We start from the raw sequence: 25,338 nt of genomic DNA, 5'->3' as shown, positions 1-25,338 counted from the left end.
TATTAGATGAAACAATCTTGGAGGACCCCTGTGAGCATCAGAGGAGCTAGTGGACCTGACGGGCTTTGTAAAGCCTACCAGGTAACAGAAGGAGCAGCACTGTGCACTGTGGTAGCAGATGCTCTGAATGGAAGTTGGAATACCTCAGTTCAGATCCCAACTCTGCCTCTGAAGAGCTGGGTGATCTTGGGCAAGTCATTGACTCTAGAATTTAAGTTCCCCTGTTGTAAAATGCAAGGTGTTACAACATCTTTAAGGTCCCTTCTAGCTTTAACTCTTCTTTAACCTATGATTCATTGTGGCACCCATTGTGACCTACTTCCCTCAATCAACACTCTTGCCAAAGAGATCTGGGGGTTCATTGTCCTTGGCACTCGGGGTCAATTGATTCAGTCAGCATTAATAGCAGCTTCTTTGTGGATCAAGCAATCCCTCCCCCTCCCTCCTTCCCCCTCCTCTCCCCCCCCCCTCTCTCTCTCTCTCTCTCTCTCTCTCTCTCTCTCTCTCTCTCTCTCTCTCTCTCTCTCTCTCTCTCTCTCTCTCTCTCTCTCTCTCTCTCTCTCTGTCTCTTGTTGTACCTAGATATTTCCTCTTTTGTGGCAACATCCACATTTTGGAGACATGGTGTCCCAGAGTTATTATAATAACTTCTGAAGATCTGATAACTTCCTCAAGAACCCTTCCCGTTCCCCCCCCCCCAGCACCTCCTCTCAAAGAGACCTCGTGGACTCATCCCTTGGCAGGTGGGCTGGTCTTAATTGATTAACCCTCCCCCGACCTCACACTCATACATTTGGTCTCCAAGATTCAGTTTAACTTTAGGTCCCCGGAAATCTGTGAAGTTTCCACTCAGCAGAGCTGAGCCCCTCCATTCTCACCTCTCAAGAGATCTCCTCTGGCTCTGGCAGGGCCTCCTTGCCCAGTTAGAAGGGAGGAAACCTAAATCAATGCATCTACTAAGTTCTAGTTCTGTTCTCCCACTGTGGCACCTGAACCAATGTGCAGCCTCCAGTGTCCCACTCTCCCCAACCCCAAGGAAGTGGGAACTTCTCCATCTTTGCTTTGTGGGTTCAATCTTTAGTGAGATCCTCTGGGAAAATGAGTCTTTCTCTTGCCCACAAAAACATTCTTTCTGGAGCTTTGGGTGTGAATCCTGCCTCAGACAGGCGGTATCTTATGGGACCCTGGTCCTCTATCAGGCTGTTTCCTTATATGAATGAGTTCATTGAACCAGAGAGCTTCCGGGTCTCCTGCAGGTGGACTTCTATGATTCTTGATTCTTGCTGGCACAACCCGGCTCTTGTCCCAGAGTCATCAGGGAGTGTTTATTCATTGTCCCATGTGCCAGATGCTAGGTGAGATGCTGGGGATCTAAGGACAAAAGGAAGGAGCTTTTTCCCTCAAGGAAATTTATACTCTGTGAAAAAGATTTCTTCACAAGGAGCTCATGAAAAACACATTTATAAATGAGAGGAAGGGAACTTATACATAATTTCCAAGTGCCAGGTTTTCACCTCGAGCAAAGAAACCCAAGTCAGTTTTCAGCACAACTCTTATAAGCCATTTCATTTTCTTCCTTCAGCATGGATTAAGCACCTATTGTGTGCCATGCCTTGTGCTCTAGTTCAGGAGAAAAGCCTGCTTTTAAATACTGCCCCTGCCTTTTGGATAGGGGTGGGACTGAACAGTCACTGAGGTCCTCCCATAGATGGGATTCTGTTATCCTGGAGTTTGGGTGTAGGAGGAGAAAGAAGACTTGTGAATGAATAACTGGACTCCAAAATAAGGAACAGTTAGTGCTAATGAAGTCAGAGAATTCCTGCGGAGAAATCACGGGAGACTTTCTGGAGGGGAGGAAGACTTCAGTCAGGTCACAAAGCTGATAGGGACAGTGAGGATCACGGGAGACTTTCTGGAGGGGAGGAAGACTTCAGTCAGGTCACAAAGCTGATAGGGACAGTGAGGATCATGGGAGACTTTCTGGAGGGGAGGAAGACTTCAGTCAGGCCACAAAGCTCATGGGGACAGTGGGGACCGTACAGGAGATGAAGGGAGCAAAGCATTTTTCTTTCAGGGAATATTGATTAACTGTCCCCACGTGTCCAGGAGATGGAGAGGAGCTGCATTTGCCCGGAGTGTGAGGGAGCTGCAGAGTGCAATCTGAAACAGCTTCTCGATGCCATAACTCGAACCCTTCTGTGATTGTGGATTTTTTTCTTCACTTTGACAAGCATTTATCCAGGGTCTCTCCTACACCAGGCAGTGTGCTAATAGCCCAGAGTGATCGCCAAGTGGAAACCTTGCTGCCCGATGGGGGAGGGGTGGGCAGAATGTAGTATGTATAAAAGTAAGTCAAGGGGAAATGGAGACCAGAAAGCTGGAAATCATTTCCGAAGGGAGCGGGTGACCAAGTGGGACGGAAGGCGGCCCCGGGGCCTGTAAAGGCGGGGACGGGACATTGCGAGGACAGGAGGAGGCAGTTTTAGAGGCGGGGGGCGCAGGGTGGGATCGGGGCAGACCCCGGCAGCAGCAGTATTGAAATGGAGAGCAATGAAGAGGAGGGATGGTTGCGGCTGCCTGGCGGCGTCCGTGCTCACCGCCGCTTACCCCGGCCATTCGGTGGCGAATTTTAGGAAGTCCAGGATGGGAGATGGGGGATGGGGGATTTAATGGCCCCCAGAGGGGCCCCTCCCCCCACGGGGCCCCAGAAGGAGGAGGGGAGCTCTTGCTCTGTACCTTCCCATCCTCCTCCTTTCCCCATTCCGTTTGCCACCTAGTTTGTCGCCATCTGGAATCGAGCCCTAAGCGTTTGCCTTCCCCTGCTCCTTTTAAACGTTTATTTCGGATGTTGTTGCCCTGGCGCCCCCAGTGGGGCACTCCCTTTGGGCCGCCGCCGGGCACCGGGCAGCTGCTGTGCCGGGGCCAGCCGGCTCCAGTTTCGGGTCAGCGCTTGCGGCTTATGCCAACGGCCCGCAGCCTTTCTTCCCGAGCCGCAGGCGTTGTCTGGGGCTCCCTCCCGACCCCATGCCCCAGCGCCCCTTTCTCGCTTCCTCTTTTCGGGGAACGGCCGGGATTGTTTTGCCTGCTCATTTGCGTTCTCGGGGAGCTCTCCCCGACATGGCTGAATCTCCAGAGACTTTTCTATTTTGGGGGGGACAGGCGCCCCCCCCCGCGGGGAGGCGGCCACAAGTCGGCGTGGCCCGTGTCTGCTCGCTTTCCCACGGAAATGTGGGTCAGGGCGGCCGCCGCGTGGGGCGCCTCGAGGAGCGCCGGTGCTTTCCTCCGGCACTTTTCTTCTCCGCAGACAGGCGGATCGCACCAAGCACTCCCACCCCTTTCCCCACCCCTCGCCCACCCCACCCCCACGGCCGCTGTCTCTCTCGTTCGCAGCCAGCCCTCCCTGTCGGGCTCTCTCTCCCGAGCCCCCCGGAGCCAGGGCGCAGCGGAGGGCTCGCTCCCTGCGCGGGAGGCTGAGCCTTGCCGCCCCCTCTGCCGCCGCGCGGCCGCCGGCCCGTCCCAGCTCCGCCGCGGGATGCGCCGCTTTCCCGGGGGCCGCTCCTGGGGGGGAGCGCGGCGGGTCCCCGTCTAGCCTCCCGCCGAGCTCACATGACCGGGCCGGTGAGAGACAGTGAGATTTGAAAGCGGCCCCAGTCTCCGCCCGGCGCGGCACGGCGGGCTCCCAGCTGACAGACAGAATATGGGGTGGGCTTTGTCGCCAGAGCGCTGGGGCTGGCGCGCCCAGCCAGGCTCCGGCTCGCGCCGTGCCCAGAAGCCCGCTGCCGCGCCTGGGGGGCGGCCGGAAGGAGCCCGGAGAGCCCGGGGGGGTCCCTCTTGTCTCGTGGCCAGCCGAGCGGGCTCTGCCGTGCGGGGCCGCCTGGCCAAGTGAGGAGCAAGCATGAAGTCTTTGTTAAGCGCCCTCACAAAGAAGGAAGGTAAGGAGGTGCGGAGGGGCCGCCGCGCGGGGCCGGGGCCGGGGGGCTGCAGGCACCGGCTCCGCACGCCGGGGATCGCACTTAGAGGGGAAAGTAGAGGCTGCCACCGCGGCCCGGCTTCCTCCCGCCGGCGGCGGCGGCGGCTCGGGGAGGGAGAGCCGGGACCTTCGAGGGCATTGTTCCTGGAAAGGACACCCGGGAACCCGGGGGAGGCTGCCCGCGGCGACGGCTCCAGGCTCGGGACTCGTCGCTCCCGCTCTGCCCTGCTCGGCGCTGGGGTGCTGGGGTTCGGGGCGCTGACTCGGGGTCCAGCCGCTCCCCGTCAGACCCGGGCTGGTTTTTCTTGTGGAAAGGAATATAAATAACCCATGGAAGACGGAGCTAAGAAAATCCCCACCCACCTCCACTTTGCGGATCGCCAGGAATAAAAAAAGGGGGGAACAGTTGGGTGGAATATTAATCATTCGGGACAGAAAAGTGGCTGGTTTTCAGCCTTTTGGCCCTAAATCCGCCTTTTGTGGACGTTGCTAATTAAGTGATTTCTCCCTCCGAGAGCCTTGCTCTCCCGAGTGACAGGAGTTGGGGGCTTCTGGGAAAGGAGGGCTTTGGGAAAAGGCTCCCAGCCCTAAGCTCCTTCTCAGTAAATAGCTCCGAAGGAAGAGGCAGGAGGCTCGTGGAACATGGAGCTCAGCGGCGGGGAAAGGCCCTTTCTTCACATGGGCTTCTTCATGCATCTTCCATGTTTCCATTTCAGAAACTCTCATTGGGGGGAAGGGGTGGCGGTGGCAAGGAAGTGTCAGGGGGTTCTGGGCTCCGCCGCCTGCCCTTCCTTTCCCTCAGGGAGCTGGGGGAGACCTCTCCTGAATGCAGTGACTGACCAGCATTCATGGGGGCTGCCTCCTGAGGCTTTGATTGAAAACCATGTGAAGTGCCGGGAGGCTCGGGGTGCCCGAGGGGGTTCTGCTCTGGTTCGGGAAGCCCGAGGAGGCGGCTGAGCCTGTGGCAGGGTTCTGCTCTGGTTCGGGAAGCCCGAGGAGGCGGCTGAGCCTGTGGCAGGGTTCTGCTCTGGGCTCGGGAAGCTGAGCCTCTGCTAGCTCCCGGCACTTAGCCAGGGACAGATTCTCTCCGGCCCTTTGTCCTCACGTCCTCTGCCAGGCGCTGTTCTGCCCCTCTGGGGCTCCTACGGGAAGGTTTGCTTGTACTAGCTGTGACTCTGGATTCTAGGTAGGGATGGCTGAGGTTCCCCTAGGGCTTTGAGAACTTTGCAGGCTCCAGCTCATCACAGGCTTGTGAAGTAGCTGCCGTCATTCTCCTCATCCAGACGGGGAAACTGAGTCTCAGAGCCCCAAAGAGCCCCAAGGGACTTTGAACCCAGGTGTTTCTGACCCCAACACCCAGTGTTCCATTAACAGATAGCCCCCTCCTCCAATCGCCATCTGTCTTTCTCAAGGACATCCATGTCATATGCTGTCACCTAGGCTAGAAAGGATCATTCCCAGAATGGTCCCGGGGATGGGAAAGGCAGGGGCAAGGCAGATTGATGCACCTCCCCCGGGGACAGCTGTAGCCCGTCTCACTGATTTTCCCTATGAAGTTGATGGCTCTCTGATGTAGCCCAGCAGGAGCTCCTCCAGAGGGTGAGCGATGCTCCTCTAGAGGGTGAATGTCTACCAGAGGCCTCCCTCGGCTGAGGATCTGGGCTCCTTCTCAGAGGCTGAGGCGTCCATCGAGAGTGTGGGGTGGTGGAAAAGAGCCTTGCCTTGTTGGGCTAGAGTTGCCGATCCAGAAGTGGACATCAGTGCCGTGTCCTTATTTTCTAAAGGAACTAAAGGAATTCTGGGATGACCAGTAGTGCTCTTGAGTATGAATGAACATAAACAAACCCTCAACTTTAATCTATTTATTTATAAATTGAAACTACCCAAGAGCTGTTCCTCCTTCCTTACCCTTCAACATAATGCATCAGCAGGGCAGAACTTCTAGTGGCTTCGGCCAAGCTTTTGCAACATTTCAAGGTCACTTGCCTCTGGATTTCCAAAGCCATTCCAATGTTGGCTCTTTCAGGAAGAGATTCCTTCTTGTGGTGTCTTCTGTCCCAGCCCCACTGGCCCTTCTCTTCCCTAGCCCGCGCTCCCTTGAGCAGGCTCCCTCCCTGCCTTTGTCCCGGTTTTGCTTTGGGAAACCGCCAGTGAAAGTTGAACCAGATCTGGAAATTCTCTACTGCTTAACAGCCCCTCTCACTCTCCCCCATCCCATGAACAGAGAGAGTGGGGGGGAGGGTAAGATTGAGCTATTGCTTAATTGGAGAGACTATTACTTCCCCGATGTGCCATTTAAAAATGCTTACCGGCTGTATTTAATCAAAGCTTGATTCTGAGCAAAACTCCCCAGGAAATAGTCGGATGCTTCTTTGCATTTCCCTCGTGTTTCCAAATTGTGCTCTGCCCTTTATTGCTCGTTGGAGTGTGTACACTATTAAAAGGATTGTTGTGTTGCACCAGCTGGGCACTGGAGAGAGCAGAGCATTCTGAGTCACAGCATTTGATGCTGGCTGGGTACTTGGGGGCAGCCTCCTTCCTTGCCTCCATTAGACAATGGCTTGGCCAAGCTAAGCTAGGAAATCCTTTCTAACTTCCAATCTCCGGCTCCTAAAAGGCCTGGACTCCTGGAGGAAGTGAGGGAGAGGCAGTCCTAATTCTCGTTCTCTGCAAGCTTTTCAGATGGAAGAGATGGGAGGAAAGAGAGCAGCCTTGAACCCAAGGCTTGCTCAGTCAAACAAGACCTGTGTGCTTATGGGAGCTAAGTGCAATTAGTACTGGGAACCGTTTTATACATGCTGACTGATTCAACTGGGCAAGAGCTTCACCTCCCAGGCGGGGCACTAACTCCCTTAAATCTAACACGTTAATTAGCCTGAGTTTCAACAATGGAAGTCCATTATCATCAGTGAAATGACAGGTTCCCCCCTTCAGAGAGGAAGGAAGGAAGGAGGGAGGGAGGGAAGAAAGAAAGAAAGAAGGAAGGGAAAGAGGAAGGGAGGGAGGGAGGGAAGAAAGAAGGTGGATGGGAGGAAGGGAGGGAAGAAAGCAGGAAAGGAAAGAGGAAGGAAGGGAGGGAAGAAAGAAGGTGGATGGGAGGGGGGAGGGAAGAAAGAAGGAAGGAAGGGAGGGAAGAAAGAAGGTGGATGGGAGGGAGGGAGGGAAGAAAGAAAGAAGGTGGATGTGAGGGAGGGAGGGAAGAAAGAAAGAAGGAAGGGAAAGAGGAAGGGAAAGAGGGAAGAAAGAAGGTAGATGGGAGGGAGAGAGGGAGGGAGGGAAGAAAGAAGGTGGATGGGAGGGAGGGAAGAAAGAAGGTGGATGGGAGGGAGGGAGGGAAGAAAGAAGGTGGATGGGAGGGAGGGAGGGAAGAAAGAAAGAAGGTGGATGTGAGGGAGGGAGGGAAGAAAGAAAGAAGGAAGGGAAAGAGGAAGGGAAAGAGGGAAGAAAGAAGGTAGATGGGAGGGAGAGAGGGAGGGAGGGAAGAAAGAAGGTGGATGGGAGGGAGGGAAGAAAGAAGGTGGATGGGAGGGAGGGAGGGAAGAAAGAAGGTGGATGGGAGGGAGGGAGGGAAGAAAGAAGGTGGATGGGAGGGAGGGAGGGAAGAAAGCAGGTGGATGGGAGGAAGGGAGGGAAGAAAGCAGGAAGGGAAAGAGGAAGGAAGGGAGGGAAGAAAGAAGGTGGATGGGAGGGGGGAGGGAAGAAAGAAGGAAGGGAGGGAAGAAAGAAGGTGGATGGGAGGGAGGGAGGGAAGAAAGAAAGAAGGTGGATGTGAGGGAGGGAGGGAAGAAAGAAAGAAGGAAGGGAAAGAGGAAGGGAGAGAGGGAAGAAAGAAGGTAGATGGGAGGGAGGGAGGGAGGGAAGAAAGAAGGTGGATGGGAGGGAGGGAGGGAAGAAAGAAGGAAGGGAAAGAGGAAGGGAGGGAGGGAGGGAAGAAAGAAGGTGGATGGGAGGGAGGGAGGGAAGAAAGAAGGAAGGGAAAGAGGAAGGGAGGGAGGGAGGGAAGAAAGAAGGTGGATGGGAGGGAGGGAGGGAAGAAAGAAGGAAGGGAAAGAGGAAGGGAGGGAGGGAGGGAAGAAAGAAGGAAGGGAAAGAGGAAGGGAGGGAAGAAAGAAGGTGGATGGGAGGGAGGGAAGAAAGAAGGTGGATGGGAGGGAGGGAGGGAAGAAAGAAGGAAGGGAAAGAGGAAGGGAGGGAGGGAAGAAAGAAGGTGGATGGGAGGGAGGGAGGGAGGGAAGAAAGAAGGTGGATGGGAGGGAGGGAGGGAAGAAAGAAAGAAGGAAGGGAAAGAGGAAGGGAGGGAGGGAAGAAAGAAGGTGGATGGGAAGGAGGGAGGGAGGGAAGAAAGAAGGTGGATGGGAGGGAGGGAGGGAAGAAAGAAGGAAGGGAGGAGGGAAGAAAGAAAGAAGGAAGGGAAAGAGAAAGGGAGAGAGGGAAGAAAGAAGGTAGATGGGAGGGAGGGAGGGAGGGAGGGAAGAAAGAAGGTGGATGGGAGGGAGGGAGGGAGGGAAGAAAGAAGGTGGATGGGAGGGAGGGAGGGAGGGAAGAAAGAAGGTGGATGGGAGGGAGGGAAGGAGGGAAGAAAGAAGGTGGATGGGAGGGAGGGAGGAAAGAAAGAAAGAAGGTGGATGAGAGGGAGGGAAGAAAGAAGGGAAAGAGGAAGGGAGGGAGGGAAGAAGGAGGGAAGAAAGGAAAAAAGAGGGTGAGAAGGAAAAAAAGAAAGCGAGAGAAGGAGGATGTGTGGATTGCCTGTAAATGTTCTCATTTACAAGAGTTTCCTTTACAACTATGAAGTTATCATGGAAAATTAGTCCCAACATATTAATAGATGAGAACATACTGGCCCTGAGAAACTCTTCTGTCTTTCCTGTTTTCCTCTGCTCCATATTCATCCCCAATTTCAGTCCTTTAGCCTATTAAGCTGCCAGGCAGTACTGTCAACACTGGGCCTTGTGTGTTCGTGCCAGTAGAGACGTTGCAAACCTTTTTTATTTTAATTGCCTTGGCTGTTCTTGGGATTGGAGAAATTAAAAATCCTCCTCTCCGGACCCGCGTTCTCTCAGGGATACTTATTTTTGTCTCCTTTATTGTGGCCCGTTTACTGACAGAGCTCTTGTTCTTGGGGCAGTCCAGAAGAGAGGGCCAAGTACGCTTGTATGCTGGGAGTTATGGATTCCAGGAACTAGTGGCGTTTTGGAAGCCCAGGTTGGGGTGGGGGTGGGGGGTACACACCCCTTCCAGGAGCGAGAAGAAGAGCTGGTTTGCTCTTGCCTTGTCTCTTTCTTCCACGGCTGCTTTGTGAGTTTGCTTCAGAGGGTTACAGAGCTGAGAGGCAGTAGATATCACCAGCTAGGTAATGACCCACAATTTCAAGAAGCCCTGCACGTGGGCTCACCCTGGAGGATCCGGCTTGCTGTCCTAGAAAGCCCCAGGAGGCCTTGCTGTGACTTAGCGCTTGATAAGGGTTTTATGAAACAGTTTAAAATCTGGGGCTCAAGTAGAAAGTGCCATTCTTCGATAGAATTACCTGGATTTGTGTGAATGGGAAGAGACATCCTGGATCTGAAATAGAACCAATGCATGCAGTTTCTAAGAAGGCTGATTTCAGATTAGATCAAGAGTGAACCTTGTCTAAGAAGAATGAGCACTGTCTAACAAAAGAAAAAGGGCCTTGAGAGGTAGTGAGCTCCCCATCACTGGCATTGCTCAAATAATCAGGTCAGCAATCCTGAGGTTTGGATGCACTGCACGCTGAAAATAAATCAAGAGTGTGAGTGGGCAGCCCTCCCTCCCCAGACTCAAGTTGTATTGAGAGTCACAGTACATAGAAACAGAGGGGGCTGAGACTGTCCTCATTGGCATCCCAGGACCATAGACTGAGAAGTAGAAAGTACCTTAGAGCTCATCCAGCCCATTTCACAGATGAGGAAACTGAGGTATAGGAAGATTATACCTTGGTCAAGGCCGTGAAGGAATAAGGAGCAGAAGGAGAACTGAGCCGGAATCTCAGTTCTCTTGGTGACAGGGCAATCATGACTTCACCTCAGTTTTCTCATCTATTAAATGGGGGTGTTGAACTGATTGACTTCTAGGCCTCCTTGAGGGTTTTCCCCTTATTTATTTATTTAGTTGTTTTTTTTTTTTTTTTTTTTTTTTTTTGGAGTAAGCTAAAGAGAAGATTCTCTCCTGAATTGCTCCTTAGCCTGAATCACGAATGGCTGTTGCCTCAGTGAGACTGAGACCTTAGCTTAAAAAGGCCACTGTCCCCCATTGCATCCAGGGCCCTCTCCTTTCGTCCTGGTCTCTCTGGCCATTGAACCCAGATGACTCTGGAGGGGAGAGGGAGCAGGTGACCTTGCCCAGCCCTCCCTCTCTTAAACCCACTGGCATGTCCTGGCAGCACCTCCCTGATGTCCTGGACCTCCAGGCCAAACAGCAAGGAATGATTCCAATTCAGAAAGTCACAGGAGAGGAGGCAGCTGCGAGCACCCTGGACAGAGCACTGGGCACTGGGGTCCAAAAGACCTGAGTCAAACTCTAGCCTTGACATTTACTCTCTGTGTGACCCTAGGCAAGTCACTCTGAGTTGCTTTAATTTCCTCAACTGTAAATGGGGTTAATAATGGCACTTGCCTGGAATGGTTATTGTGAGGATGTGAAGAGATAAAATTGGCATTGTAGAGATGGTTAGAGCCCTCCAGGTAGTACAGTGGGTAAACTGCTGCGCCGGAGGCAAGAAGGCCTGAATTCCAATTCAGCTTCATTTACTTACTAGTTTTGTGACCCCTTGGGAAGCCATTTAACTTCTGGTTTCCTCAATTATAAACCAAGGATAAGAAGACTGCTTCCCTCCCAGAAAAGACTGGAAGGATTAAATGAGATTTTTGTAAAGTGGTTAGCCCAGTACCTGCTACACACTCAGTGACATGCTTTTTTCTTTCTTGCTTTCCTTCCTCACACCCTTTCCCCTGTATCATAGTACAATCTTCCATCCAATTCTTTTATTTTATAGTTGAGAAAAGTGTGCCTCAGAATGGGGGAGAATAGCAGAGGCAGCATTTGAACCCAGATCCTCAGGACTCCCATTCCAGCGCTCTGGCTTTGGGAGTTGAGCCTTGATGATCACCTGACAGCTGAGCAAATTTGCCTCCGCAATGGCGTGATAATTGAGCACCTCTTAGGTCATGCAGATTTGCTGGTGGGATAATTGAGCACCTCTTCAGTGAGATTTGTGCCTTTAGCTTCTCCCTCCCCGGGTTCTAAGGAATGGCACTGGGGTGAGGGGAGGGGCTGCAGATAGTCTTTCCACAAATGCCATTGTTCACGTTGGTGATGGGCTTCAGCACAGGAACTCCCAGACTGCCCTGCTTGCTCTGGTTAGCTTCTGGGTCTGGGTAACAGATTTTAAAGGGTTTCTAAGAAGCCAATTTTAGCTCTAACGTTCTTATGTTAAGCAGAAATATTTGAAAAAAATTACATCTTCCTGCCCAGCTCCATAAACTGAGATCACCTGTTTTTTTTTTTTTTTTAATAAAATCTCTTCAAAGAATTTGTTTTTTTTGCTATGTGTGGCTCCTCCCACCTCCTTTTCCTTTCATGAGAGGGAGGAGACAAATTCCCATCAAATGAGCTAAGGTTGACTGGAAATGTGTTTTCCTAAAATGTATCAGGAGGGAAAGGTCTGGCTTTAGCCAAATGTTTTTGATTTTTAATTTTATGTTACAGTTTCTAATAATTCCATTATCCAGCATTTTATGTAGGTAGCAGCTAGGTGGCTCAGTGGATAGAGCACTGATTTTAGAGACAGGAGGACCTGAGTTCAAATTTAGCCTCAGATACTTACTAGCTGTGTCATTTAACCCTCGCCTTGTTAATGGCAAACCAGTCCAGTAGCCTTGCCAAGAAATCCCCAAAGAAAGTTGGTCCACAACATCAGGAAGAGTAGGACAACTGAACAGCAGCACCAAAAAGAGCGGCTTTCTTTGATTTTCATGCACCTTGTGAGGAAGAGGAAGATGTCCTCTTCCCATTTTACAGATGAGCAAAAGTGAGCAGATCTGACCAGATTTGTAGCTATGAAGTAGCAGGCTGGGGAGGAGGAGGTGGTTTCAGTTCCATCATTTGCTGTGTCTCAGTTTCCCCACTTGGGAGACTTCAGCGGGACGACCTCTAAGGGCTCACCCAGCTCGAATTCTGCTGTTCTGCTCAGTTCTGGTGAGGTGCACGTGAAGACATAATCCTGTTTGGAGCGCCATCTGATAAAGGACATTGCTAAAGTGTAGGGGTCTGGAGGAAGATAACCAGGCTTTTTGAGGCTTTGAGATAATGGAATCACAGTTTGGGGGCTGGAAGACCTTGAGGAAGTTGAATTTAACTCCCTTATTTCACGGAGAAGTGAACTGAGGCTGGAGTAGGGGAAATGACATATCCAAGATCCCAAGGCAGTAAGTGGCAGAGCACAAGTGTAAACCAAATCCAGGGCCCTCCCACTGTCCCAAGATGGGGTTTTATGACAAGGGATCAAGGGATTTTTTTATCCTAAATAAGAGAAAACTGGGCAATAGGAAGATAGATGGGGGCTCCATAGCTGATTTCCAATACTTGCAAGGCTGCCTTATGGAAGAAGAAGGAGACCTTTTCTGCTTGGAACAATGGAGGAGATCTGCAATTTCCAATGTGTGTGAAATGAGGTCAAAACCTCCTGACCCACCCAGGCAGGGTGGGCTCCTATCTCAGGAGGGAAAAGATTTTCCCCAACCTGGAGCTCTTCCCACCAAAATTGTGTGCCCCTGGTAGAGTGTTGTTAAAAAGAGTCTTTGCATCCGTAGGGCCGAACAGTAGGTACTGAATGCATGTTGAATGGATGAGTGGTGAGATGGATGGACAGCTAGATGGATGGATAGATAGATGGGTGGGTGGCTGGATGTATGGGTAGGTGGGTGGGTAGATGGATGGATGGACTTGTGAATGGGCCGATGGATGGATGTATAAATGGATGGAGGGGAAGATGGTGGTTGAAGCACAATACATGGGAACGTTGATCCAGCAATGGGAGTAATAACCTCTCCTTTATATGAAAAGGAAACTTTTGAGAGAATCTCACGTTTAGAACTTGAAGGCATCTCAGAGACCCTCAAGTCCAATCCTTATTTCCAATATGAGAAAATGAGAAAAATAACCCACCCCCCTCAATGAAAATACATTGCCAAGGTCACACAATTAATAGCTGAACCCAGGTCTTACTGAATCCACATCTTGGGACAACATCGGGTTGCTCCCTGACGGGGTCTGCTCACCACGCTTTTCCCCTCATTTTCTCTCCTGTTATCCAGTGCCATTCAGAGAGGCCCCAACGTACTCGAACCGGCGGCGGAGACCCCCGAGCACGCTGGCGGCCCCCCGAGTCCTGCTGCGTTCCAACAGTGACAACAACCTCAACGTGAACAATCTCCCCGAGTGGTCCGTGTGCTCTTCGGCCTCCTCCCACCGCAGCCTTTCGCCCCAGCTCCTGCAGCAGATGCAGGGCAACCCAAATGGCACAGTAAAAACCATCGGGAGCTACACGCCGGGGCCTCGCAGCCGCTCCCCGTCGCTGAACCGTCTGGGGGAAGATGCCAGGAGGCAGCAGCAAATCACGCCCGTGCCCCAGCGGCACATCAGGTGACTCTAGGGCCCTGGCCGGAAGCCCCGCCCCTAATGCCCGTAGAACCAGGTCCAAAGGGTTTTCAGGGGTAGCTGCGGATCAGGCTCCGCGCCAGCTCGGTTCCATTCCACTTATTGACAAATCTTTTCCAAATGATTTCTTGGTTCAGTTTTTTGTCTCTTGCCTGGGCTGCTGAAGGCCACTGAAGCCTCCCCGAGGCATTGAAGTGGAAAGGACCTGAGAGACCCTCCTGCCACTCCCCATCTTTTAGAGGAGGAAACAGACCCAGACCTTGGTGGGGGTCACTTGGGGGGCACCTTGCATGGGGTCACCCAGGGAGGACAGCTGGCATTTGAAATTGTCCCTCACACAGGGCCTCTGGGTGGTCTTCTGGACCCCTGAGCAATGCACTCAATGTAGCTGTGGGCCTGGAGGGGAGCCCAGTTGAGCAGACTGCAGCCCTTCTTGCTGCTCAGGCCAGTGGGGGAGGCATTTTGAGGTGGGGGTGGGGAAAGAATTGAAGCTGTGGCTTTTTGTCCTGGCTGTTTTGCCAGCGACTCACCTAGGCCTCAGTGAAGGCTTCTGGGAAATGACCAGGTGGGACAGTCTTGACCTCACCTTCAGCTCCGAATCCTCCAGCCCTTGGTCTTAGGGGTGATACCTTCCTTCTGCCCCCCTTTCGTGCTGGGGGCAAGGGGTGGCCGTGCGGGTGTAAGGGGAAGGAGGGTGGCCGTTCTTGGGGTTCGCTTCCTCATGCATGTCCGCGTGTATGACTTGGAAAACAAGCCGAGGACGTCCATGGAGGCTGCCAGGGGCATAGCTGTGCCCTCCCTGGGAGGGGCCCTTGCTGCCCTAAACTCTGGAGCAAGAGTAGGGAGGGCAGACGGAGGCTCTCAGCCATGCCCAGCTAGCCGGGTCCCCTTCGTCTCTGGCCAGGAGAGCCCCAGGCAGCCCATCCTGAGCTCAAGGTTGGCACTTGGAACCAGCCAGAGTCTCCAGTGGGCGGAGGAGACCTGGAGGCGAGAGTCCCAGGGGCCTCAGTCACTGAGGCAGCGCCCATCCCAGGGGAGACATTTCCACTCTCCTGGATCCGAGGCTAAAGCGGCTCCTGAGCCTTGGCAGGAGATGGAGCCCCAGGGCATCTCCCTTATCTTTGTGCCAGGGCAGCCATGGGGGGAGATGGGGCAGGAGCTTCATGTTCTGTGAGAGCCTGGGGGGAGGGGAAAGGAGAGAGCGGGTTCATATGTGTGTGTGTGGGGGGGTCTGTATACATGTGAACGTACAACACACATGTGTACATGTGCATGCCAGCATTTATATTGTGCCCAGCACTGAGGACACAAGTAGAAGCAGACACTCAGTGAGTGAGCATTTATTAGGCGCTTGGTGCATGCCAACATTTATATTGTGCCCAGCCCTGAGGACACAAGTAGACTCAGACACCCAGTGAGTGAGCATGTATTAGGCGCTTGGTACATGCCAGCATTTATATTGTGCTCAGCACTGAGGACACAAGTAGACTCAGACACTCAGTGAGTGAGCATTTATTAGGCGCTTGGTGCATGCCAGCATTTATATTGGGCCTAACACTGGGGATACAAATAGACTCAGACACCCAGTGAGTGAGCATTTATTAAGTGCTTGGTGCATGCCAGCATTTATATTGTGCCTAACATTGGGGATACAAGTAGACTCAGACACCCAGTGAGTGAGCATTTATTAGGCTCTTGGTGCATGCCAACATTTATTTTGTGCCCAGCACTGAGGACACAAGTAGAAGCAGACACTCAGTGAGTGAGCATTTATTAGGCGCTTGGTGCATGCCAGCATTTATATTGTGCCTAACACTGGGGATAGAAGTAGACTCAGACACCCAGTGAGTGAGCACTTATTAGGCGCTTGGTGCATGCCAGCATTTATATTGTGCCCAGCACTGGGGATACAAGTAGACTCAGACACCCAGTGAGTGAGCATTTATTAGGCGCTTGGTGCATGCCAACATTTATTTTGTGCCCAGCACTGAGGACACAAGTAGAAGCAGACACTCAGTGAGTGAGCATTTATTAGGCGCTTGGTGCATGCCAGCATTATATTGTGCCTAACACTGGGGATACAAGTAGACTCAGACACCCAGTGAGTGAGCACTTATTAGGCGCTTGGTGCATGCCAGCATTTATATTGTGCCCAGCACTGAGGACACAAGTAGACTCAGACACCCAGTGAGTGAGCATGTATTAGGCGCTTGGTGCATGCCAGCATTTATATTGTGCCCAGCACTGAGGACACAAGTAGACTCAGACACCCAGTGAGTGAGCACTTATTAGGCGCTTGGTACATGCCAGCATTGATATTGTGCCCAGCACTGGGGATACAAGTAGACTCAGACACCCAGTGAGTGAGCATTTATTAGGCGCTTGGTGCATGCCAACATTTATTTTGTGCCCAGCACTGAGGACACAAGTAGAAGCAGACACTCAGTAAGTGAGCATTTATTAGGCGCTTGGTGCATGCCAGCATTTATATTGTGCCTAACACTGGGGATACAAGTAGACTCAGACACCCAGTGAGTGAGCATTTATTAGGCGCTTGGTGCATGCCAGCATTTATATTGTGCTCAGCACTGAGGATACAAATAGAAGCAAATTCAGAAGTGCTTCCCCTCAGGGAGCTGACATTTCAATGGGGGAAGACAGTCTTTAAACAGGAGCTGGAAAGAGAGTGGGAGACAAAACGGGGGGATCAGGAGCCCAAGAATTATCTGCAGGCCTGGCTGCAGGCTGGCAGAGGAGGCAAAGCTGATCTGTGAGGTTGCCCCCAGGCTGGGTGGAGTCCAGGATCCCCCCAGGAGGGGGAGATTAGTCTGAGCTTAGAACCTCTAAGTAGACATTGCGGTTTAGGGGCTGCTCCCTTGGCAGGAAGCTCCCAGTACAGTGACACATGCTGACCCCCTGGGCCAGTGACCATCTGACTGTCCTCTCTCCTCCGTCTCCCTCTTACCTCCAGGATCAGATCTGACGTCCGTGGCACCAGCCCCTCTGTGACCCTGCCCCATTGGGCCCCTTGCTTTTTAGTGCTCCTCTCCCAGGCCTTTACAACCCCGCCCCCAGTGCCTAGGATGTGCTCCCTTCTCACCTCTCCAGTTCTTTCTCAGAGTCAGTCCTGCGTCTGCAGAAGCTGCCCCCCCTTCTGAAGCTACCCTCCGTCTCCCACCTTCCGTCTCCCCTCGACCTCATGATGGCCTCCTTTCCTAAGCCTCCCTGGAGGCGGGGACCACTTTGTGAGTGCTTGGGGCACCCAGCACATAATTGTCGTGTTTCAATCAATTCCATTCATGTGCGATTCTTCATGACCCCGTTTGGGTTTTCCTGGCAGAGAGCCTGTAGCAGTTTGCCATTTCCTTCTCCATGTCATTTTAGAGATGAGGAAACTGAGGTAAATAGGATTGAGTTGCCCAGAGCTACGGAACTAGCAAGTGTCTGAGGCTAGATTTGACTTCAGGTCTGGGTGCAGAGCCGTGCCCACTGTGCCACCTGGATGCTTGGTACTGTGCCAATGGCACATAGTAGGCACTTGGTAAATACTTGTCAATTCAGTTCTACTTATGCCCAAACCAAGGATCTCACCTGCCCTCTTCCCCTCGAGAAAGCGCGTGGCCATTAAGACAGCTCAGCTTTGTGGGGTGCTTTGCCCAGGCAGGGAAGCCCCTGATATCTCCTGGTACTGATCAGCCTTGCAGGGGCCGAGGGCACTTTTATCTGCCGTGGACTGACTGTGCCCCTCATAGATGCCATTTTAAGGGCGGGATTTGGAGCAGGGCAGTCAGCACCGTGGAGGACTGGGAGGTGTCCCATACCGTGGGCAAATCTGCCCCCCTGGAAATAGGGCTTCTGAGTGTCTGTGTGCTTGTGATTAGGAAGAGCAGAGTTCAAATTCTTCCAGGCTTACTGGCTTTGGACAAGTGGCTCCTTTGGGTTTGGTTTGTCAGTTGTAAAATGAGTTTAAAAATACCAGCTTAAGTAAAAATACTCTGGTTTCGCACTGACTTCCCCACCAGGAGCCTGTTGAATGAGGGAGAATTAATGGTGATGGGAGCTGGTCCAGCACTCCCCCAGGACATTTAATATGTTTGAATGTATGTATTTACATGTGTTATTGAGAGGGAAGAAGGGAAAGAATGATCAAAAAAGAAAGGAGAGAGAGAGAGAGAGAGAGAGAGAGAGAGAGAGAGAGAGAGAGAGAGAGAGAGAGAGAGAGAGAGAGAGAGAGAGAGAACACGCAGACAGGCCAGAGTGGAAAGTATGGAGATGAGAGAGGAGCTGGAGGGAGTGCAGGGAGCTAGGTTCAGCTCCAATGAAAGACTGGTCCCAAAGAGCGATCATGCATAATTCAGTGTCATCCTGGTGAGCCTCAGTCTTCTGAGCTGTAGAATGGGAATAACCTCTCTTGCAGGGGATCTTTAAAGAACTTCCATTCATTTCGTTGGCCAGCTACTGCACAGATCTGTTCTTTTGTGATTGGAAAGCAAAGAGCAGTGGAGAGAAGTTTCAGTGAAGCTGATTTAGGATTGGCAGAAAGCCTCCCTAACGGCCACTTTGGCAGGACAGCGGGCGACCCTTCCCCGGATATCCTCAAACCAGGACTTGGTGATCCTTTGTCAAGGTTGTAAGAGAATGGAATCCTTGTTAAGATGTGTGGGGGGGAGTGGACTAGGTGGATTATGAATCCCTCCCTCTCCTTGTTCTGTGAAAAGTCCGAGATGGTTTTCTGTCACAAAGGAGTTAAAACTTGAGGAAAGAAAACCTAAAGGAGTAAGCAAGTGAGTTAGGAGAAATATGTGTTTGTCAGCTGTCAGACATAGAGGGGAGCATGGAGGGTGGGGGGTGGGCTGTGGGGGGCAACCAAGGCACACAGGCACTTCAGCAGATGAGGGACCCGTTGTGACAGAGCAGGATGGGAGGTACTCCTGGACACCTCGCAGCATTTCACATTTTCCATAGCTTGGATTAGAGCATAGAAGCCTACATATGAGAGGGTCATTTCATTTTCCTTTGGTTCCTTTTTGTTCCTTTCCTTCAGCATCTCAGAATTAATATCTCGAACACATTAATGCTCACTGTACATTCTGTACATAGATGAGACCATGTTCTTTGAGAGTTTGGGTCACTTAGTTCTGTTTGTTATTGTGTTATTCCTAAAAGTTTGAAGCTGGAGGGACAGGAATGGTTTCTCCCTAGGCTAAATTCTGAGGGTTTGGGCTGTTTTGTTGTTATTTTTGCTCCTTTTGGCTTCCCACAAAAGAGGCATTTAGTAACCTAGTGCCCAATGGGTGGGAGATGACAATAACAGCTTCCTTTTAGTAAATATCATTACTCATGTGGCAAATCGCAGAACCTGTTCTGAGTCCCAGAGATACAAAGACAAGAGTGAAATCATCCCTGCCCACAAGGAAATTACTTTCTACTAGAAACTGAGTATCCAGAGAAGTAAATAACAATAGATACAAAGTAAACAAAGTACTTTAGGGTTGGGGGAAAGAGCCCTGCCATTCCCTGTTCTAAAGTTCCTCCCAGCCCTGCCATTCCCTGTTCTAAAGTTCCTCCCAGCCCTGCCATTCCCTGTTCTAAAGTCCCTCCCAGCCCTGCCATTCCCTGTTCTAAAGTCCCTCCCAGCCCTGCCATTCCCTGTTCTAAAATCCCTCCCAGCCCTGCCATTCCCTGTTCTAAAATGCCTCCCAGCCCTGCCATTCCCTGTTCTAAAATCCCTCCCAGCCCTGCCATTCCCTGTTCTAAAGTTCCTCCCAGCCCTGCCATTCCCTGTTCTAAAGTTCCTCCCAGCCCTGCCATTCCCTGTTCTAAAATCCCTCCCAGCCCTGCCATTCCCTGTTCTAAAGTTCCTCCCAGCCCTGCCATTCCCTGTTCTAAAATCCCTCCCAGCCCTGCCATTCCCTGTTCTAAAGTTCCTCCCAGCCCTGCCATTCCCTGTTCTAAAATCCCTCCCAGCCCTGCCATTCCCTGTTCTAAAGTTCCTCCCAGCCCTGCCATTCCCTGTTCTAAAATCCCTCCCAGCCCTGCCATTCCCTGTTCTAAAATGCCTCCCAGCCCTGCCATTCCCTGTTCTAAAATCCCTCCCAGCCCTGCCATTCCCTGTTCTAAAGTTCCTCCCAGCCCTGCCATTCCCTGTTCTAAAATCCCTCCCAGCCCTGCCATTCCCTGTTCTAAAGTTCCTCCCAGCCCTGCCATTCCCTGTTCTAAAGTTCCTCCCAGCCCTGCCATTCCCTGTTCTAAAGTTCCTCCCAGCCCTGTCATTCCCTGTTCTAAAATCCCTCCCAGCCCTGCCATTCCCTGTTCTAAAGTTCCTCCCAGCCCTGCCATTCCCTGTTCTAAAGTTCCTCCCAGCCCTGCCATTCCCTGTTCTAAAGTTCCTCCCAGCCCTGTCATTCCCTGTTCTAAAATCCCTCCCAGCCCTGCCATTCCCTGTTCTAAAGTTCCTCCCAGCCCTGCCATTCCCTGTTCTAAAGTTCCTCCCAGCCCTGCCATTCCCTGTTCTAAAATCCCTCCCAGCCCTGCCATTCCCTGTTCTAAAGTTCCTCCCAGCCCTGCCATTCCCTGTTCTAAAATCCCTCCCAGCCCTGCCATTCCCTGTTCTAAAGTTCCTCCCAGCCCTGCCATTCCCTGTTCTAAAATCCCTCCCAGCCCTGCCATTCCCTGTTCTAAAGTTCCTCCCAGCCCTGCCATTCCCTGTTCTAAAGTTCCTCCCAGCCCTGCCATTCCCTGTTCTAAAGTTCCTCCCAGCCCTGTCATTCCCTGTTCTAAAATCCCTCCCAGCCCTGCCATTCCCTGTTCTAAAGTTCCTCCCAGCCCTGCCATTCCCTGTTCTAAAGTTCCTCCCAGCCCTGCCATTCCCTGTTCTAAAGTTCCTCCCAGCCCTGCCATTCCCTGTTCTAAAGTTCCTCCCAGCCCTGTCATTCCCTGTTCTAAAATCCCTCCCAGCCCTGCCATTCCCTGTTCTAAAGTTCCTCCCAGCCCTGCCATTCCCTGTTCTAAAGTTCCTCCCAGCCCTGTCATTCCCTGTTCTAAAATCCCTCCCAGCCCTGCCATTCCCTGTTCTAAAGTTCCTCCCAGCCCTGCCATTCCCTGTTCTAAAGTCCCTCCCAGCCCTGCCATTCCCTGTTCTAAAGTCCCTCCCAGCCCTGCCATTCCCTTAGAACAATTCTCACTCATTTTTTGGATCCTTTGGAGAAGAGCTGAAGCAAGGTGACTTTATGTAGAAAATGAAGGTTAATAAGCGGGAATAAATGGGTGGAAAAGAAGGGCTGGAGCCTGAAGTTCCCAGGCTTGTTCTTCAGGGCTAGGAGCGCTAAGTCATCAGAGAAGATTTTGTTTTAAGTAAGAGGTGGGTCACCATACTGTCGCTAGGGGAAACGCATCTCTGGCACACAGCACTCTTGACACCCCCCTGGGACCCCCTCCTTTTCCCCAGTCCCACCAGCAGATTTTAGCCAGATTTGCAGAGAAGGGCTTTGGTGGGACCCCGTAGGGCTCGGCCCTGACTTCTCAGCCTTCGGTCTGGCCCGACTCCTCCTGTCCATGTTTTTGGCCCTCACAGAATTTTCGCAGGAACTCAGGGGTTCTGTTTTTGTCTCCGCTTTGCCTCCTACATCCACCTGTGTGTGATGCCGTGTGAGTGGCAGGATCCTGAGCTTGTGTAAGGAGCGCTGGACATAGAATGAGGTCGGGCCTTAAAGCTGGGCACTGCTGCGCCCCCTTCACCCAGGGAATTTTCAAAGCTAAAGCAGCAGAGCCACTAGCTCTGTGGTTAAAGCCCCGCTCGCTCCAGGATGGCCTCCAACTGTGGGCTTGCTTGCCCCTCTCTGGGGTTCCCCCCCTCCGTGGGCAAAATTTCTCCTGCTGTGTCCCAGTTCCCCGGCTGCATCTGGCAGCTGCTGGCCGTCCAGGCGGCCGATCCCGAAACCCTTGGCTCGCCATGCAGGGCCGGCCTTTGCGGGAAGGCTGGGGCAGCGTTCCCAGGAGGGAACCTTGGCAATGGTGCCCGATGCCCAATTGAGACAACTTCCCTCGTGCACATTTCAAGGCTCGGGGCTGACATTTCTCTGATGTTTTAAGGATCACAGAGAACCCTTCACACGCCGTCATTGACTCCAACGACAACGGAGAGCAGGGATGGGTAGCTTGCTGTTATTGTGACCGTTTTAAAAGTGAACAAAGTGGCCCAAAGGGACAGAGTGATTAAGATCTAAGGATGTGGCTAATAACTGTCAGAAGCAGGATTGGAAGTCCAGTCTCTTGTGACTCCAGGACCAGAATTCATTCCGCTTTGCCAGGTTTATATAACAGATCCCTGAATGCCCGCAAGAGCAGAGCATAACTGATGGAGAACTATATGGGATCTTAGAAGACATTAAGCCCGACTCTTATTTTTGTCTGTCAGGAAACTGAGGCCCAGAGAAATGGCTGACACAGGATTACACTTATGTGACAGGCCTGGGGTCTTTTGATTCTAATTTCATTGCTCTCTCCACTGGGCAATACTGCCTCCCAATGATAAAATGGACTCCTGCTTTCTTCTATCCCTCCATCCTCCCAGCTGTCTGCAGTCACTTTGGCCCTTGTTGACCCTCAAGGGACTTTACAAACTTGAAAGAGCCGCAGACACATCAGTTTTGTTGTTGCTGATGCTGGTAGAAGGCATAAGCGGGGCCCTGGCCAGGCAAGAGCCCCTGATTACTGGTGACTTAGCCAGGTTGCTTGTTTGCCACGATTTCCACCCCCTGCCAGGTCCTGAGCTCTCACAGCCCATCGGACTGGCCCAGCCACCTCGGACCAGCTACGTTTCCCCCAGTCCGGTGGCAGCTTGCTCCCTCCCCGGGGTTCCCACCCTTGCCATTCTCCTGATCCCTGCCCCTTCGTGGGGACAATGGCACAGTTCTGCTGCAGCTCCCTGGGTGCTTGCTGCATTCCTCAGAGCATTCGAGCTCTTTGCACACAGGGCTCCCTGAATGTACTGGTTAAACTAATGGAGTGCATTACCCACTGGAGGGGAAGCCATCTTTTTATAACATTCAGGTCAGTTTGTATTCAGGCTAGTGCTTCGGCACAGCGCTGGGTGAGCTCGTCCTTCAGGCTCAGAACTGAGAGAAAGCCGGCTCAGCTGCTTCCATGCAGCGTCTGTCTCCATCCTTTTCTGGCCACGGAAGGTCTTGGTCACCGTACGGATCCTTGCAAATCTTGGGTTCTGCATTACGTATTTTGCTGAAGATTTTTATAAATGAGGGAGGGGCTAGCAGAAAAACCACCAGGCCCAGGGAAAGAAGGGGGGCTTCTGACACCTTCCAGTGCTCTGACTAGGGCCATTTCAACCTTGTGAGCCTCAGTTTTTCCCACTGTAAAATAGAAGGAATAATGCTCGACTGATTAGTGGGTTTCACCTTTGTCCTCGGGAACCATGGGCCGCTGTCCCAGTGATTGGATTTAGGGAGTCATTCTTTCCGATTTTGTCTGACTGTATACCTTGTTCTACTTCCACTCAATTCACTTTTCATCAGTTCAGAAAGTTCTTCTTGGATTGTGCCTTTCCCCATTTCTTATCAAAAGCCTCAATTTTTCCGGCTTTGTATTTTTGAAAAAGGAAAGTAGTCTGAAAACCAAAGAACACAAACTCACTGTGGATTTCTGGCAAACTTCTGTGGTAGAAAGAGACTGAGCATTTAGAGATGGAAGCCTTGATGACTAAGGGCTAGTGCGACTCTGCGAGCAGATTAGGGCATAATCTCGCCACCTGTTTTGACGGGGCTGCTCAACTCTTAGATCTGTGTCATCTGGAGCTGGATCTAGATCTAGCTCATAGCAGTAGTTAGTGGAATACTGAACTGATTGTAGAAGCAGACCAAGAGAGGAGCCAGTTATGAGTCATTGCTCATGAGGGATGTCTTAAGTGGAATTTCCCTGTTTTTTTTTTTTTCCTTGTCTATTCAACATTTTTATCAGTGATTTGAATGAAGAAATGCCACATTTTCAGGTGCTAAGTGCTGAGAACCAGCACGAACAGTTTGAATGATGGGATCCAAATCCCAAAAGCTGAAGTAACGGGTCAAACCTAACAAGATGAAATCTACCAGGATAAAGTTTTAATCTGTGTCTAAAAACTCAACTGTCAAAACAGAACAAGGAAGACTGGTTCTGCTGAAAAAGACTGGGGATTTTAGTTGGCTGAAAGGTTCCTGGGAGTGAGTCACCAGTGACATGAAAATCAAAAGCACCTCTCCCTATTTTAAGCTGCAGTAGAAAGGCAGAGCACCTCAAATACAGGAGGCCATGGTACTGGCAGACTGGGACCTTGTCAGATCCCATCTCCAGCGCCGAGGGAAGTTCTGGCTGCCCTCTTCTAGGAAGGATTCTGACAAGCTGGAAAGCATTTGGAGGACAGCTGGGATGCTGGAGGCCGGGAGCGCTGGGGCCCATGCAATAGAGAAGGGTTCAGTGAAAGAACCTGAACTCTTTGGTTTGAGTACGGGGGATGATTTCAGAAAGACTTGAGGACAGTCAGTCTTCCAGGATTTGGAAGGTTTTCCCATGGAAGAAAATTAAGAATTCCATTTTTCATTTCCTGGTCCAAGCCAGAAACAACAGGTAAACATTAGAAAGGAACAGACTTAGATTGGTGCAAGAACGTCCTTCCTAACAAAGAGAGCTGAACCTAGATGAGATGGGCTTCCTTCAGCAAAGTTTTCCTAGTGGAGTCTCAGTGAGCACTTGAATGAGGATAGGCAGAAGAGAAGATTCTTTCTAAGACCTGGATTAGACTAAGAAGTTCCTTCCAGCTCTGAGATTCTGGAACGCTGAATGTCGGCGCTTACCTTTCAAAAACAGCGGGGAAATCATCTTGGAATCGGGGTAATCTGTGGCTAGACTGACCAGCCAGTGGAATGAAAGAGCCCGCCGAGAGATTTTGCAGAATTGGACGATGGCTCAAGGCCGTGTGCAGAATTATAAAAAAAATTAGGGAAGAAACAGCAAAGTTTGTGTTGACCATTGCCCCAAGAGCCGCTCTGAAGTCTATCTGTCAGTCCTGTCTTGTTGTGGTGACCCCTCCACTGATGCTCATTGGAACCTGCCCACACTTTTCTATCCTATGGATGTCATTCTTGTCATACACGTAGCGTCCCAGAAATGGAAAGTTGGAAGGGACCTCAGTGGCCACTTGTCCAACCCAGATCTGGACAAGTGTTCCATCTCTCCCATCCTGGAGACGTGGACTTCCAACCACGTCAAATGAAGGAAAACCTGATCCTTTCAACACGTCCCATTCTAAATAGTCATAGTTATAAAAAAATATCTATTGAGCACTTGCTGCATGTTAGACACTGTACTAAGTTCTGGGAATACGAGCAGAAAGAATAACAATCCCTGCCCTCCAAAAAGGAGCTGAAAAAACAGGGGTGGGGATAGGAGGACAGGGAAGACATGAAGGTGGGAGCATGGCAGAGAAAGCCTAAAGCAGCAAGGCTACAGAGGAGAGGAGAAGGCTACTCTAGACACTACAATGGATATTCCCAGGGAAGTAGCTGGACAGAGGAAAAGTTGACAGGAGTAGAGGGCCCTCCGGGTGTGAGAAGGCCCAGAATAAAGTGAAATTCAGGGAGAGAAAGGTTCAATAACATGGTCTGGAGAAGAATGGAGCCAGCTTACAACTCTCCTTGTACGGCCCCCAA

General features: G+C 51.6%; 1 protein-coding gene across 3 annotated transcripts in view; it reads left to right on the top strand.

The window, feature by feature from the left end:
• Positions 1-25,338, top strand: part of SHANK2 (SH3 and multiple ankyrin repeat domains 2) — a 534,119-nt gene that overhangs the window by 180,012 nt on the left and 328,769 nt on the right. Inside the window, exons 1-2 of one of the 3 annotated variants that reach the window (XM_074275361.1) lie at positions 3,509-3,932; positions 13,300-13,627. In XM_074275361.1, the coding sequence (XP_074131462.1) occupies positions 3,896-3,932; positions 13,300-13,627 (365 nt within the window). In that variant the 5' untranslated portion in view covers positions 3,509-3,895. Of the gene's footprint in view, positions 1-3,508; positions 3,933-13,299; positions 13,628-25,338 lie in introns of those variants that run through there. The other 2 variants (XM_074275362.1, XM_074275360.1) reach the window with 2 other exon arrangements.

This window comes from Sminthopsis crassicaudata, chromosome 6, assembly GCF_048593235.1.
Source record: "Sminthopsis crassicaudata isolate SCR6 chromosome 6, ASM4859323v1, whole genome shotgun sequence".
Classification (NCBI taxonomy): Eukaryota; Metazoa; Chordata; class Mammalia; order Dasyuromorphia; family Dasyuridae; genus Sminthopsis; species Sminthopsis crassicaudata.
Note: the sequence above shows the minus strand (reverse complement) of the source record. Positions and strands in the feature narration are given on the sequence as shown.